Raw genomic sequence first — 13,466 nt, forward strand, 5'->3', positions numbered from 1 at the left:
ATTTCTGGATCTGCAACAGGAGGATATGACTGTGGCTGAGTATGAACAGAAGTTTATTAATTTGTCATTATTTGCACCAGAGGAGGTCAATACGGAAGAAAAGAAGAGAGACCGCTTTGTGAAGGGGTTGATATGGCCGATTAAAGTGGTGATCATAGGTAGTCCTGCATATACTACTTATATCCAGGTGGTTAATGCCGCTTTACAGCACTGCCAGATGAGGAGTGATTACCGGAAGTCCAAGGGAGATAAGCGGGCTAACCGAGACTACCAGACAGTGGAGAAAGGAAGCAGCAGTGGTACCAAGTCCAATGATCGGGGCAGATTTCAAGGACATCAACCTTGGAAGAAAAACAAAGGAAACCCAGATGTGCAGAAGGATGGAGTCCCTAATCAGGGTAGACAATGTGGGGTACCTCAGACCGGACAGGAACAGTGGTCGGGAAATCAACAGAGAAGGCAGGCAGGTCCTTTTACGGGACGTTGTTATCACTGTAGAGAAATTGGGCATCCGGCCAAGATGTGTCCCAAAGCTAAGAAGGGACAGTATGGGCAGCCGAGACCTAATCAGCCATTACCTCCCCACCGATGCCACGTGGGCAAGTTCAGAATTTTCCGGCACTTCCAGCACCACCATTTCCTCCGGGATAACCTCCACAGCAGTTGCATCATGGCAGAGTTTATAACTTCATGTCACATAATGCGCAGGCTCCTCAGGCTATTGAGGGTATGTTTTCTATACATAGTAGAACTGCTCGTATACTATTTGACACTGGTGCACCACATTCTTTTGTGTCTAGATCTTTTGTTATCTTATCTGGTATGACGACTCAATTATGTGACCAACCTCTTAATATTTATACACCATTGGGAGTTGGCGCAATTTTACGAGAGTGTAGCGGTGATATCCTTATAGATATGGGCCGGCTTCGATTTCTTGCAAATTTGTTAGTGTTAGATATGCATTCGTATGATGTTATACTTGGGATGGACTGGTTATCTCAGTACCATGCTCAGGTTAACTGTTACGAAAAGTCTATTGTATTTGCTATACCAGGATAGGAGATGTATCTTCTTGTTGTACCACAACCTGATGGAGGGCCTAGCACTTATTTATTCGTTCTTGAGGAGCACTCACAGGAAGCGACTGCGGTATCTCTTGACAGTATTCCGGTAGTACAGGAATTCCAGGATGTATTCCAGGAAATTCCAGGCTTGCCACCGAGTCGAGAGATAGACTTCGTCATTGATTTAGCTCCAGGCACTACGCTTATTGCTAAGGTGCCGTACAGAATGGCACCAGTGGAGATGCGAGAGTTGAAAGATCAAATTCAGCAGCTGCTCAACCAGGGATTTATTCGCAGGAGTACTTCACCATAGGGCACACCAGTACTGTTTGTCAAGAAGAATGATGGATCTCTTCGTCTTTGTATTGATTACAGAGAACTGAACAAGGTCACTATTCGCAACAAATACCCGTTGCCCAGAATTGATGACCTGTTTGATCAGTTAAAGGGAGCTACTTACTTCTCAAAAATCGATTTGAGGTCTGGTTATCATCAACTACGAGTCAGAGAACAAGATGTTCCAAAGACAGCATTTCTCACAAGGTACAGATCCTATGAGTTTCGTGTTATGCCTTTCGGTTTAACGAACGCTCCAGCTGTCTTTATGGACTTGATGAATAGGGTATTCAGAGAATACTTAGATTAGTTTGTCATTGTTTTCATTAATGATATTCTGGTTTACTTTAAGTCGGAGAAGGACCACGCCAGACATTTACGCACAGTGTTGCAGACACTTCGAGAACATCAGTTGTTTGCGAAGTTTGAGAAGTGTGAATTTTGGCAGAAAGAGGTCAAATTTCTGGGTCATGTAGTGTCAGAAGAAGGGTTAGCAGTAGATCCAGCCAAGGTTGCGGCCGTTATGGAGTGGGGACAGCCTACCTCACCGACAGAGATTCGCAGTTTTCTGGGATTGGCGGGGTATTATCGCAGGTTCATCCAGGGATTTTCCAAAATTGCGGGTCCACTTACTCATCTGACTAAGAATAATGTACCATTTGTATGGGATGATTTTTGTCAGACTGCTTTTGCTGAATTGAAGAGTAAGTTAACTTCTGCACCTGTCTTAGCCACACCTCAGAGTGGAATCGAGTATTTAGTATTTACCGACGCTTCTCTGAAGGGTTTGGGTTGTGTGTTGATGCAAGAAGAGTGACCAGTTTCTTATGGGTCTAGGAAGCTTAAGCCTCATGAGCTTAATTACCCGACTCACGATCTAGAGCTCGCAGCAGTGGTTTTTGCCTTGCGTATTTGGAGGCATTATCTTTTGGGGGAGACTTTTCGATTGTTTAGCGATCATAAAAGCCTACAGTATTTGTTCACACAGAGGGAACTGAATATGAGACAGCGCAGATGGTTGGAGTTCGTGAAAGACTATCACTTCTCTATTCAGTATCATCCAGGAAAAGCGAATGTTGTAGCAGACGCACTCAGCCGCCGACCCTATGTCAGCCTTTCAGCTTTGTTTGCAACAGAGTGGGATGCTTTGAAGACTGTTGATGAGTTAGCAGACGCTTTTATGGCATGTGTGGTAGTAACTCCTTCTATCATTCATCAGGTCATTCAAGCGCAACTCTCAGATCAACAGTGTATTGATCGGGTTTCGGAGTTAGCCTCCGGATATGTTCCTTTTTATTCTATAGGGACTGATGGAGGATTGAGGTACAAGGGACGTTTAATTGTGCCTTTAGCTGACAATTTGAGAAATGTTGTGATGAGAGAGACACACACTTCTCAGTTCTCTGTACATCCAGGGGGAGACAAGATGTATCAGGACATAAAACGCCAGTTTTGGTGGGCCGGCATGAAAAGAGATATAGCTATCTTTGTCTCTAAATGTAGCACCTGTCAGATCATTAAGATTGATCATCAGAGACCACCAGGATCGTTACAGCCACTTCCTATACCAGAGTGGAAATGGGAGAGTATTTCTATGGACTTTATAGAGGGATTACCTACTTCACATCATAATCACAACTCTATTTGGGTCATTGTTGATAGATTGACCAAGTTCGCTCATTTTCTGCCTGTTCGTTCAAACTTTACGTCAGAACAGTATGCTAAGCTGTATATTGCAGAAATGGTGAAACTTCATGGCGTACCATTGTCCATCATATCAGATAGAGATCCGAAGTTTGTATCATGATTTTGGAGGAGCTTTCAGCAGGCTTTGGGTACAGAACTTTATCTTAGCACTGCTTATCATCCTCAAACAGATGGACAGACTGAGCGAGTTAATCAAATTTTAGAAGACATGTTGCGAGCATGTGTTCTTGATTTTAAGGGCAATTGGGAGGAATATTTGCCGCTGTCAGAGTTTGCTTATAACAATAGTTATCAGAAAACTATTGGTATGGCACCATTTGAGGCTTTGTACGGTAGACCGTGTAGGTCTCCTGTCTGTTGGCTTGGAGTTGGTGAGAACAGCTTTTTGGGTCCTGAATTTATTAAGGACACGTCAAAAAAGATCGCTATCATTAGGGATTGGATGCGTACAGCTCAAAGCAGATAGAAAAGTTATGCTGACCGTCGAACTCGTGTTTTGGAGTTTAAGGTTGGTGATCAGGTTTTGCTTAAGGTTTCTCCCATGAAGGGAGTAATGCGGTTTGGGTCAAAGGGTAAGTTATCGCCTCGTTTTGTGGGTCCTTTTATGATTACAGATCGGATTGGGGCAGTAGCTTATCGTCTGGCTCTACCAGATAATCTTCATAGGGTACATAATGTTTTTCATGTATCTATGCTGCGAAATTTTCTACGGGAAGAAGATCGATATCAACACATTGATGTGGGTGAAATTGAGTTGCAACCCGATGCAACCTATTTGGAACAACCTTACTGTATTCTCGATCGTATGAATCAGAAACTGCGCACGAAGACTATTCCATTAGTACGTGTACAGTGGAGTCATCATAGTGAGACAGAGTCTACTTGGGAACGGAAAGATATTATCCGTGCCCAATATCCAGAGCTTTTTACTACAGGTATGTAGTGAATTTCGGGGACGAAATTCCTTTATTAGGGGGGGAGAATGTAATACCCCGTATTTTATTAAAGAGTTTAGTTTATTTGAATTAATTAATGTGTAGATTTCTTTACCATCTTATATTGAGTTCATTTAATTGTGCATGTATTATTATTAATAATTTTTATTTGTTGATTATGTTTAATTAAGCAATATTAGTTAATTAAAGTATTATATTTGTGTTATAAAGTATTATGATGATATAATGTATTCTTATGTAATAATAATAATAATAATATAATAATAATAATTATAATAGTTTATTAATAATAATAATAATATAATAATTATAATTATAATAGTTTATTAATAATAATAATAATATAATAATAATAATTATTATAATAGTTTATTAATGATAATAATAATAGTTATAATAATAATAATAGTATTAAATCATAATGTCATGATGAAATTAGAGATTAGGATAGGATTTCATTAATGTTTATGGGTAGACTTGAAGCCATATGGTTGGGAATGTGGTTAGTTAAATGTAAAATTAGATATTTGTAATATTTATATTATATAAATTGTATATAAATTAGTTAGCCTACCTTAGAAGGAATGAAAGGGAGTTAAAAAAAAAAGTTATAGCTTTTAGTGAGCCATTGTAAAAGTGTGGAAAGGAAGAGAGAGAAAGAAAGGAGCTTGGACCGGTGTAGGAGAAATTTACCCGACTACGCGCAACCGACGGATTTATTTTAAATCCAAAAGGCAAGTTATTATCTACTTTTCCCCTTTGAATTAATAAATTAATTGTTTAGTTTATTTTTATGCATAGAGACCAGGTTAGGAGGTTAATAAATTATTAATTTTAGTTTATTAAATTAATGAAATTTTAATTATATAGGACGGTATATATTTATTTAATATCCTATGAAATTTATAATGGCTGAAAATAATTAAATAAGGCTTTAGGGATTTTTCTAGAATTTTCTAGATTTTTCCGGGGCTTTTCTGCAATTTCCGACGAGTTTTCCGGCCACCGGATGTGGGGGAGATGACCGGAGTGATCCGGTGTGATGTGGCGTACTTTAGGGTAGCGTGCGCGCGCATCTTGGGCCTTAGATGAATCTGATTGATCCGGTGCATCGCGGTCCATGTTACCGCGGTACACCCGGATCATTGACCCTTGGATTAGGTGAGATGAGATGAAGTGATCCTGTGTAGCGCACCCACAGCAAGTCAATACAGCCAACCAACCAGGAGGTGCCACATCTACAAGAGACTTAAACGCGCGCGTGGGAGCGCGTGCGCGCGCGTGGCTGATGCCAGACGCGCATGGAGGCGCGTGGGAGAGTGGGGAAGGTTGGACTGCGCGTGGGGGAGCTTAGGGCAGCGCGTGGGGGCGCGTGAGGGGCCCTATCAGCTGCTGGAAATTACCAGAATACCCCTAGGGCCTGTTTTGTAAATTCCAGAACCTTAAACTTGGATTTTTAGGTACTGTGTTGGTATTTACGGGTTTAACGGGCCACGAAATTATTATTTTAATACCCGTTAAGTATTATTATGGCCGATTAATATTTCTAAACCTTAATTGACCCGTTTACCGTACAGATATGAATGTGATTCATTTAACAACATTACTATAGATACTGTTATTATTTTATTAAATGGTATTCAGTAGTACTGTTAATAATGTCACGGTTATCGTCATATAAATTATGCATTAGATATTATGGGATATTTATACTGTTAATCATATATCAACCATGATTATTATGCTGTGTGCATTTCAGAGAATAAATGGACTGTTTAAATTATGTTGCATTTATATTATATGGATGTGTTGCCATATAGAACCATGTGAGCTGGCTAATAAGTTTAGACTCATTTATACCTTATGCATTCGTTGCTATAGACAGATGTGTGGCTGTCGGGGTATGTGGTTTAATATTATTGGCATGTGTTGCCTAATTAACATACTCAGTATATTTAGTATTATTATTGGCATGTATTGCCTAATTGTTATACTCAGTAACTTATTAGTACATTAAGATGCGTTATTACTGTGTAGTCTTTACAGTCTGTGTTGTCAGTACCGTGCACCATGTATAATAGCTGATTTCCCGGGTAGGGAAAGGAGACACTTAACCACCTAGTGTGAGTCTAAGTGATCACCGTCTATTCTGGTTGAGGTCATGTTATACATTGGATAGTTCCATTAGGATGTATACAGATATAGTACTCATCCGGATATAAATGATTAATTTATTTGATTATCTGATTTGGGTCATAGTAGAGAGGACTTGCTCGTGGGGTTGACCCACCATTGTTGTTATTTTAGGATACGGTCAGTACCCGTTCCAAGGTTGAGGTTAGCAGTGTGGGACCACCATCCGAACTCATCTACTCTTACGATCCAGTTCAGGGTAGAAGTTTTATGCATTACTTCAGTTTCAGTTTTTATTTACTTTTGACGTTGAACTCTCAGGTTTATTTAGGAATCCTTGACATAGGATTTCCAAGTTGTAATGGAGTACTATATTAAATAAAGGATGGATGGATGTTGTATTATTTAGGGTTCCTTTCCTGTCTAAATTCTTTTATTATTATCATTTTGTATTCCATGCTTGTATATTGCCAATTGTTTTGATATCCCTCATTTTTCGTGTATAAGCCTGATCAACTTATGCGTGGAAAATGTTGGGGGTGTTACAAAACCTATATCACCAAATTGGTGATATTGTGTGTTTTGATATTATAGTGGAAGAATTAAAGCAAATTTTTGAATTTTCCAAAACAAAATTTTGTTATCATAGTTTCGATTTCTATCCAAAACACTCTTACAACAAAACGGTTGTTTTAGTATTGATAAAAAACATAATGTCTAAAACACATCGCATATCAACGGGCTCTTATTAATTGCAAATATGAAATATGATATTAGAATGACTTAATAATCACAATTTTAAGTGATGGTGGTGGTGATGGAAGGCGGTGGCGGTGGCAGTGGCAACGGTTAAGGAAGGCCAAACTAGGCCGTAGAGTTACTATTTATCTATGTAAGTTTACCATAGACCATACCACACCTTTTAAAAAATTCCCATACTCTAAACCTTTAGCCCCCATTCACTGGAGGTGATTTTCACCCCCCCATTCCTTATCATCATCACATCATCTGATTACATTGTTTTTTTAAGCTTTGTAGCACAAAAGATTAAACCGCTAAACTGATCCGATCTAAACCAGATAGGCTATTATTATGGTTCGAATTGATTGGGTTTAGAAATTGTGATTAGATTGGTTCGGTTTTAATTTTTCCAAAATTGTTGAGATCTAGTTTCAGTAATACTATTGTGGTTGCTACATATGTATGGGTTAGGTAGTTTCTTGGTCCTCTGCTAGTACTTGTGGTTTCAGGGATACAAGACGAGGGACACCTTCTGTTGTTCAAACTGCAGCAAGAAACGCTACTGTACAAGTCTAGAGATTACTCCTCTTACTATAGCACGCTTACTTAAGCCCCGTTTGACATGCGTTTTATTTCTGTTGTTTTTGCATGTTTTTGGGTTATTACAATGTTGATTTTGATAATCTTGTTGTTTACTTCAATTTCAGTGATAAATACTCAACTGCCCAAGGAAATTAGCACCACTTTTATTGAACTCAACCAAGAGCTTTGAATCTGATTCAACTAACAATTAATTGGTGGTCATCAAATATAATATTAGTGTGTGAATTAATCCCATAAAAATTTGGTAAACTTTCAATAAAAGAGCCATTACAACTTCTTGAAACTCCTCCATCAGGTCCATTACTGGTTTTCCCACAACATAGATACAATGCAGCATGTCCTTTTACACATTTAACTACTGAATTATACCAAATAATTAAACTATTACGAATATCATTTCTTACGGTCTTAGACTTGATATTTATTAGCGTGGAATTGTATTGGATTAGTGGTTTCACTCTCCCCATGAAGATTTTCAATGACCATTTTAATAGATTGCCTTTATTGACATGCGTTTTATTTCTGTTGTTTTTGTTTTTGGCCTATTACAATGTTGATTTTGACAACAAAAACATGTTTGATGATGTCTTGTTTTATTTTACACAGTGCTAAAATACTTCGTAAACAGTAGCCCAAAATCGAAACACAAAAAAATTATTTTTTTCTTGTTTTCACAACAGTTCATGACCCAAAATCATAACAATAACGCAACACGAGCTCGACATTTCTACAGCAAAATATCGTTCCCAACGTGCTTCTGATTTTTTTTTTTTTCCAAAGCACTCAGTACAATAAAAACACTGTTTCTGTTTTAACCAAAAATAAAACACCTAAAACAAAGCGTATGCCAAACTGACCCTTAGCCAAACTTACATATCGAATTGATTTTAAAACATTATTAAATCCATGCAATTCGAATCATGTGTATCTTTAATTTTATTTTTATTTTTTAATTTAAAATTGGGAAGGGGTGATGTAAATGTGGCAACTTGAAGCTATGTTTGACTCATATATATTGTTTGGTTAAAATTAGACTCCAAAACTGATTAAAACATAACCCGGCCAATGGCGGCTCCAAATAAATCAAAATCCTAATAATATAGGCATGTGTCAACTGACTCAAGTAAACTATACCTACAACCATTTAAATCTTCGAATAAAAGCAAAAATATGAATCACAAATGACGCCCCCCTTTTGACTCTAAATTTAGGGAAGAAAAGGCTGCTAAGTAACTCTATTCACAAGAAAAACAATTTTCTCTTCCTGTAACAAACCCCATTTGGTGTCATCCCATTCTCGTTTGCATAGAAAATTCTTTAATTTGATGTGTCATTTTTGTATTATTTTGACTTATTGACAAAAAGCAATGACATCACCTTATTTTATTATATCCATAAATAAAATAAAAAACTTTATGTTATTATATTATTAATTAGCCTTTTTATTCTTATAAAACTACATATTATATAATATATGGGTTTACCGCCATATGTGATTAAAAGCATGTTTTAAAGCACTTTAAGGTGCTTGCCTTTTCATTGCTCCCTAGTTGGATATATAAACAGCACTAGAGGAGGAAAAGGATGCTCTTATCTTATGTTTTTTACACTCCCACAAGAATCTCTTTGGCGCACTACTCAAATAAATTTGTTTTTATATTTTTACTTTGAATAAAAAAAAAGGTGTATTTTTCGAAGATATTCCGTTAGTTATTGAGGTGTTGTGACCTTATCACATAACATTATCCTCCACTCACATATTTTCTATTTGACATCTTTCAAATTCAGAAGATGTACTAATATTCTCGCTTTTTTCAAAAAATAAATTCACTTTTATATATTTTTATTACATAATACAAAATTGTATCGGTAGAATTGATTGTTTTTACAAGCTATCATGTGGTTACATTAAACATAAGTGATCAAGACTTATTATGAAAAGTCGTTCCACATGAAAAAGTTGAAGTTTGAAGTCATCGTCCAACTCAAGACGAGTCAAAACCATCCATCCCTTCCCTTTTAAGCCTTCACAACATTCATTTTCTCCCATCCCCACCATTTTTTCTGTGCTAGCTACGTTACACTTCATCAACTTCTTAACAGCTGAGAAGGCAATTCTCGTTGGGTATGTACATTTCTCCATTTCTCCATTTCTATTGTTCCATAGCTCATCTTTGGGGGGAGTATTATTTCATAACAATAATGGGAATTGATGAATGTGCATTTTATAGTAGAAATGTAAGATCGAGTGAACAAGCATGAATTGGAAACTATTATGGGGGGCTTTTTGGTCACTTATAGCATGATGGCTATAGAAATTTAACGCGACATCCATTGTCATTGTACAAGTTGCCATCTAGTTTCATAGCCTATGGAAGTCACTATTAGGACCTCTTAGTATGGATGCAATCTGCATCTGCCTTTCTATGCAAACTATGGCGGTGATCATCCTTGAAGTTGGACTTCATCTGTGTGTCTGTTTTAGTTGGTGAACTGTTTTAGTGGGGTTTTCCTCCTGGATTTTTTTCTCTGTTTTGAAAGCAGATTCTGTCTAAACATGTTTTTTCCTAAATAATATTCTTAAGATGTCAGGCATTCAGTTGGTTCGATTGTAGCAGTTCAAACATATTTTGAAGCACCCGAGCGTGTTGCTGCCCTGGTCCTTGTTGCACCAGCAATTATAGCGCCACGCACTGCACGTAAGGTTGCCAGAGGAAGTCAATTTGGAACAGATAATGAGATCCAAGAAGATGGCTCCAATTCGAAAATTCATGGGAATCCATTTATCAGGCTTGGCAAATTTTTATCAGAGTTCTCTAAACTCATTGCACAGGCAATATTGGGTTTGGTGAAAGGGATGGTAGATATGGTCAACTCTCTCTATAAGAAAGCTTTATCTGCTCTTCTGCGCTCTGCCGTTGCTGTGATGTTGGTAATAAATTTCTGCTTGCTAAAGATTGATAAATATTAGATTGATAAAGATTTTTTGCTTGCTGATGTTGGATATCTCTTGTTTGCCAAAACATATATATCAAAATATAATTCTTTATTTTAATGGTCTATGACCTATCATAATTCTGATCTGACAAGGACTTATTTACATGGTTCTCAGATAAGGATGGTAATAGATAAATTTGGTATAGCTGCCATTCGAAATTCATGGTATGATGGTAATCAAATCACTGATAATGTCTTAAATGGCTATACAAAGGTACTTTGTCTTTAGACTTTGTCTTTCTAATTCCTTCTTTGATTCTATATACTACAATTCAGTACTGGTTAATAAAATAACTTGGATGGTTTTTATTCTATTTCTTACAAACAATGTACACATTTATTGGTATCATTGCAGCCATTGAGGACCAAGGATTGGGACAGCGCACTTGTGGAATACACAGCAGCACTGCTTACAGATTCTGCTTCTGAATCAAAGCCTCCACTGGTAAAAAGACTCAGTGAAATCTCATGTCCAGGTAATAATGTCTACTCTCTGTTTGTGTCATTTGATATCTGTCTAAAATGGGGAAAAACACATAATACTCAATTTGAAATTTCAATAGACTAAAAAGTGAGATAAGTCCGCGTTAGAATGGATGAGAGAATGAGAAATTCTATTCAGAGTTCCTGTGATTGACCTAACTTTTCGCGTCATGTCATGTCGTGTGCTAAATGGGGGATAAGGACTGGCCTCACTCATCAATTGGTCTATGTTGCAGTTCAGCCTCAAAGTTCCCTAGGAAAGGGTAGTTTAAGTCTCTTACCTATCTTTTGCTGACTGGTCATAAGAAAAAAAATGCTTTTAGATCAGGAAATTTTTCATTTGCCTACATATGATGTCCGGGCTACAGAGTCATCACGCTAATAGTTCAGTTATCCAGTTGTAGGTGGTGTGCCTGGAAAACTTGTGTTTGAGTCTTATCATATGTAGCTTGGAACTACCATATTCAGAATTTCACTAATCTTCAGGTTGTCCATATGTTCAGCCATTGAACAAGACACCAATTTGCTATCTTTCATATACAATTCAACCAATAGGTTAGACCATCAAGTTGAATGTGTGAAAATGTGGTACTAATTTTGTTGTTTTCTTTAATGCAAACCCAGTTCTGATTGTCACGGGTGATAGTGACCGGCTTGTCCCCTCTTGGAATTCGGAGAGACTTTCACGAGCCATACCTGGAGCTTCCCTCGAAATAATTAAGAACTGCGGCCACCTGCCCCAAGAAGAAAGGGTGGAAGAGTTTGTGTCAATTGTTGAGAAGTTTCTAGAAAGAGTTTTTGGTGGCTTGGAGGAGCAATGTCTGCAAGCAGCAACTTGAGATCTGTATCGATCTTGATATACAACTTTGCTGATGTTAATTTGCAGATTGGTTGGTACAATCTGATGCAAAGACTAGGGCTTTACCGCAAAAAATTCTCAAACAACAGAAGAATTTATTGTAAAAAGAAACAATAGTTTAGAAATTGCAATATCACACCGACTCATATATATATATATATATTAAGCATTCAATATTTTACATTATCTGCCCTTATACTTTATTATCTGAAACAGGTTGCAAAAAAACACATATAAGGCCCATCAAACACAAGTTTGCTTTGGCGCCAAAAAAAAAAAAAAAAAAAAGAAAAGAAAAAAGGTTACTGGGGAATTGGTCATGAACACTAGCAACAGAAGAAGAGAGGTTGGGATGATGTCCTCTGGTTACAATCCTAAGGATTCATCAAAGGAGATCAAGGAACAAATGGACCTTCCAAATATGCAGCAGTTGCACGAACTAGACTCACTAGAGGAATTACGTATGAGTTTTGAATGGCGGGGATGATATCCTCTGTTGTGGTCTTTTGTATAAAATCTATGATTTGGAAAATGGGTGTTTTTGAAAAATTTCATTCGAATTTACCCAAAAAATAAAAAACTTAAATTAGGAATTATTTTAGTTCTTGATTTTTCCTTCTTGAAAAATGAAATGATATGTTACTTTTTAAATTTAATCACATTTATTACAAGATGTGCAAATAGGTACCATTTTCTAAAAATGGTTTCTTCTCATTTCTTAGATTTTAACCGGTTGAATCTAGGTTCTGATTGATTGAAGGAGTCTAAGAAAATTCTTGAGGTTTTGGTTGAGTTTGGGTGATCATTGCTTTCGCGCTCCGGATTTTTCCCATCCACCCACTCGAGCTTTATACCCCTTCCCCTTTATTATAAGATTGTTGAAAAGCTTTTACTTCTTACATGTATTTTACTGTTTCTAATCCATTCAAATTGAGCGGAACTATATGCAGTGACATAAACGAAAGTTATAGATCATTATGTAGTTCCATTTTCAACTGTGTGTGTGTGTGTATTTGGTCGGTTTTTTCTCCCTCTTTTCGTGTAATGAAGCTAAAATGTCATTTTTTCCCCCTGTACATGATGCAGAAGATATGGCATCAGTAGTTGCAGAATGACACGGGTTGTGTGGACCCGGTGATATAAATGTGCAGTTGAGCTTGAAATTCTTCAGTGATTTTCTAGTATTCCTTAATTGTGATTTGTATTTGATCACTTTTGTGTTATAAAAAACTATGCATATTTGTCACTATTTTCCAGTATTGATCAGTGTACGGGTTACTTTAATCATTAGGTTGAACATGGTTCAAATTTTTATTTTTTTATTTTTTGTTGTTGTGGGAAATGTGGTGCATAATCATCACTTTTGTGTTATAAAAAAACTATGCATATTTGTCACTATTTTTCAGTATTGATCAGTGTACGGGTTACTTTAATCATTAGGTTGAAATTGGTTCAATTGTTTTTTTTTTTTTTTTTTTTTTTTTTTTTTTTTTTTTTAATTTTAATTTTTTGTTGTTGTGGGAAATGTGTTTCATTATCATCATATAACAACTTCAACGTTGGATTGTGTGGACTGATAAAAGT

At 36.8% G+C, this 13,466-nt stretch overlaps 1 protein-coding gene across 1 annotated transcript; it reads left to right on the forward strand.

Moving 5' to 3' along the window:
* The first annotated feature begins 10,585 nt into the window (after positions 1–10,585).
* On the forward strand, positions 10,586–12,015 carry LOC132312508 (uncharacterized). The gene is made up of 3 exons (XM_059810893.1): positions 10,586–10,754; positions 10,896–11,016; positions 11,648–12,015. Exons 1-3 carry the CDS (start codon positions 10,605–10,607, stop codon positions 11,860–11,862), a joined length of 486 nt encoding a protein of 161 aa, XP_059666876.1. The 5' UTR covers positions 10,586–10,604; the 3' UTR covers positions 11,863–12,015.
* The last annotated feature ends 1,451 nt before the right edge of the window (positions 12,016–13,466 follow it).

The sequence above is a fragment of the Cornus florida genome, unplaced genomic scaffold (genome assembly GCF_030987335.1).
Source record: "Cornus florida cultivar Cherokee Brave unplaced genomic scaffold, ASM3098733v1 CherokeeBrave_3.0.0_Hap2_Chr06, whole genome shotgun sequence".
Lineage (NCBI taxonomy): Eukaryota > Viridiplantae > Streptophyta > Magnoliopsida > Cornales > Cornaceae > Cornus > Cornus florida.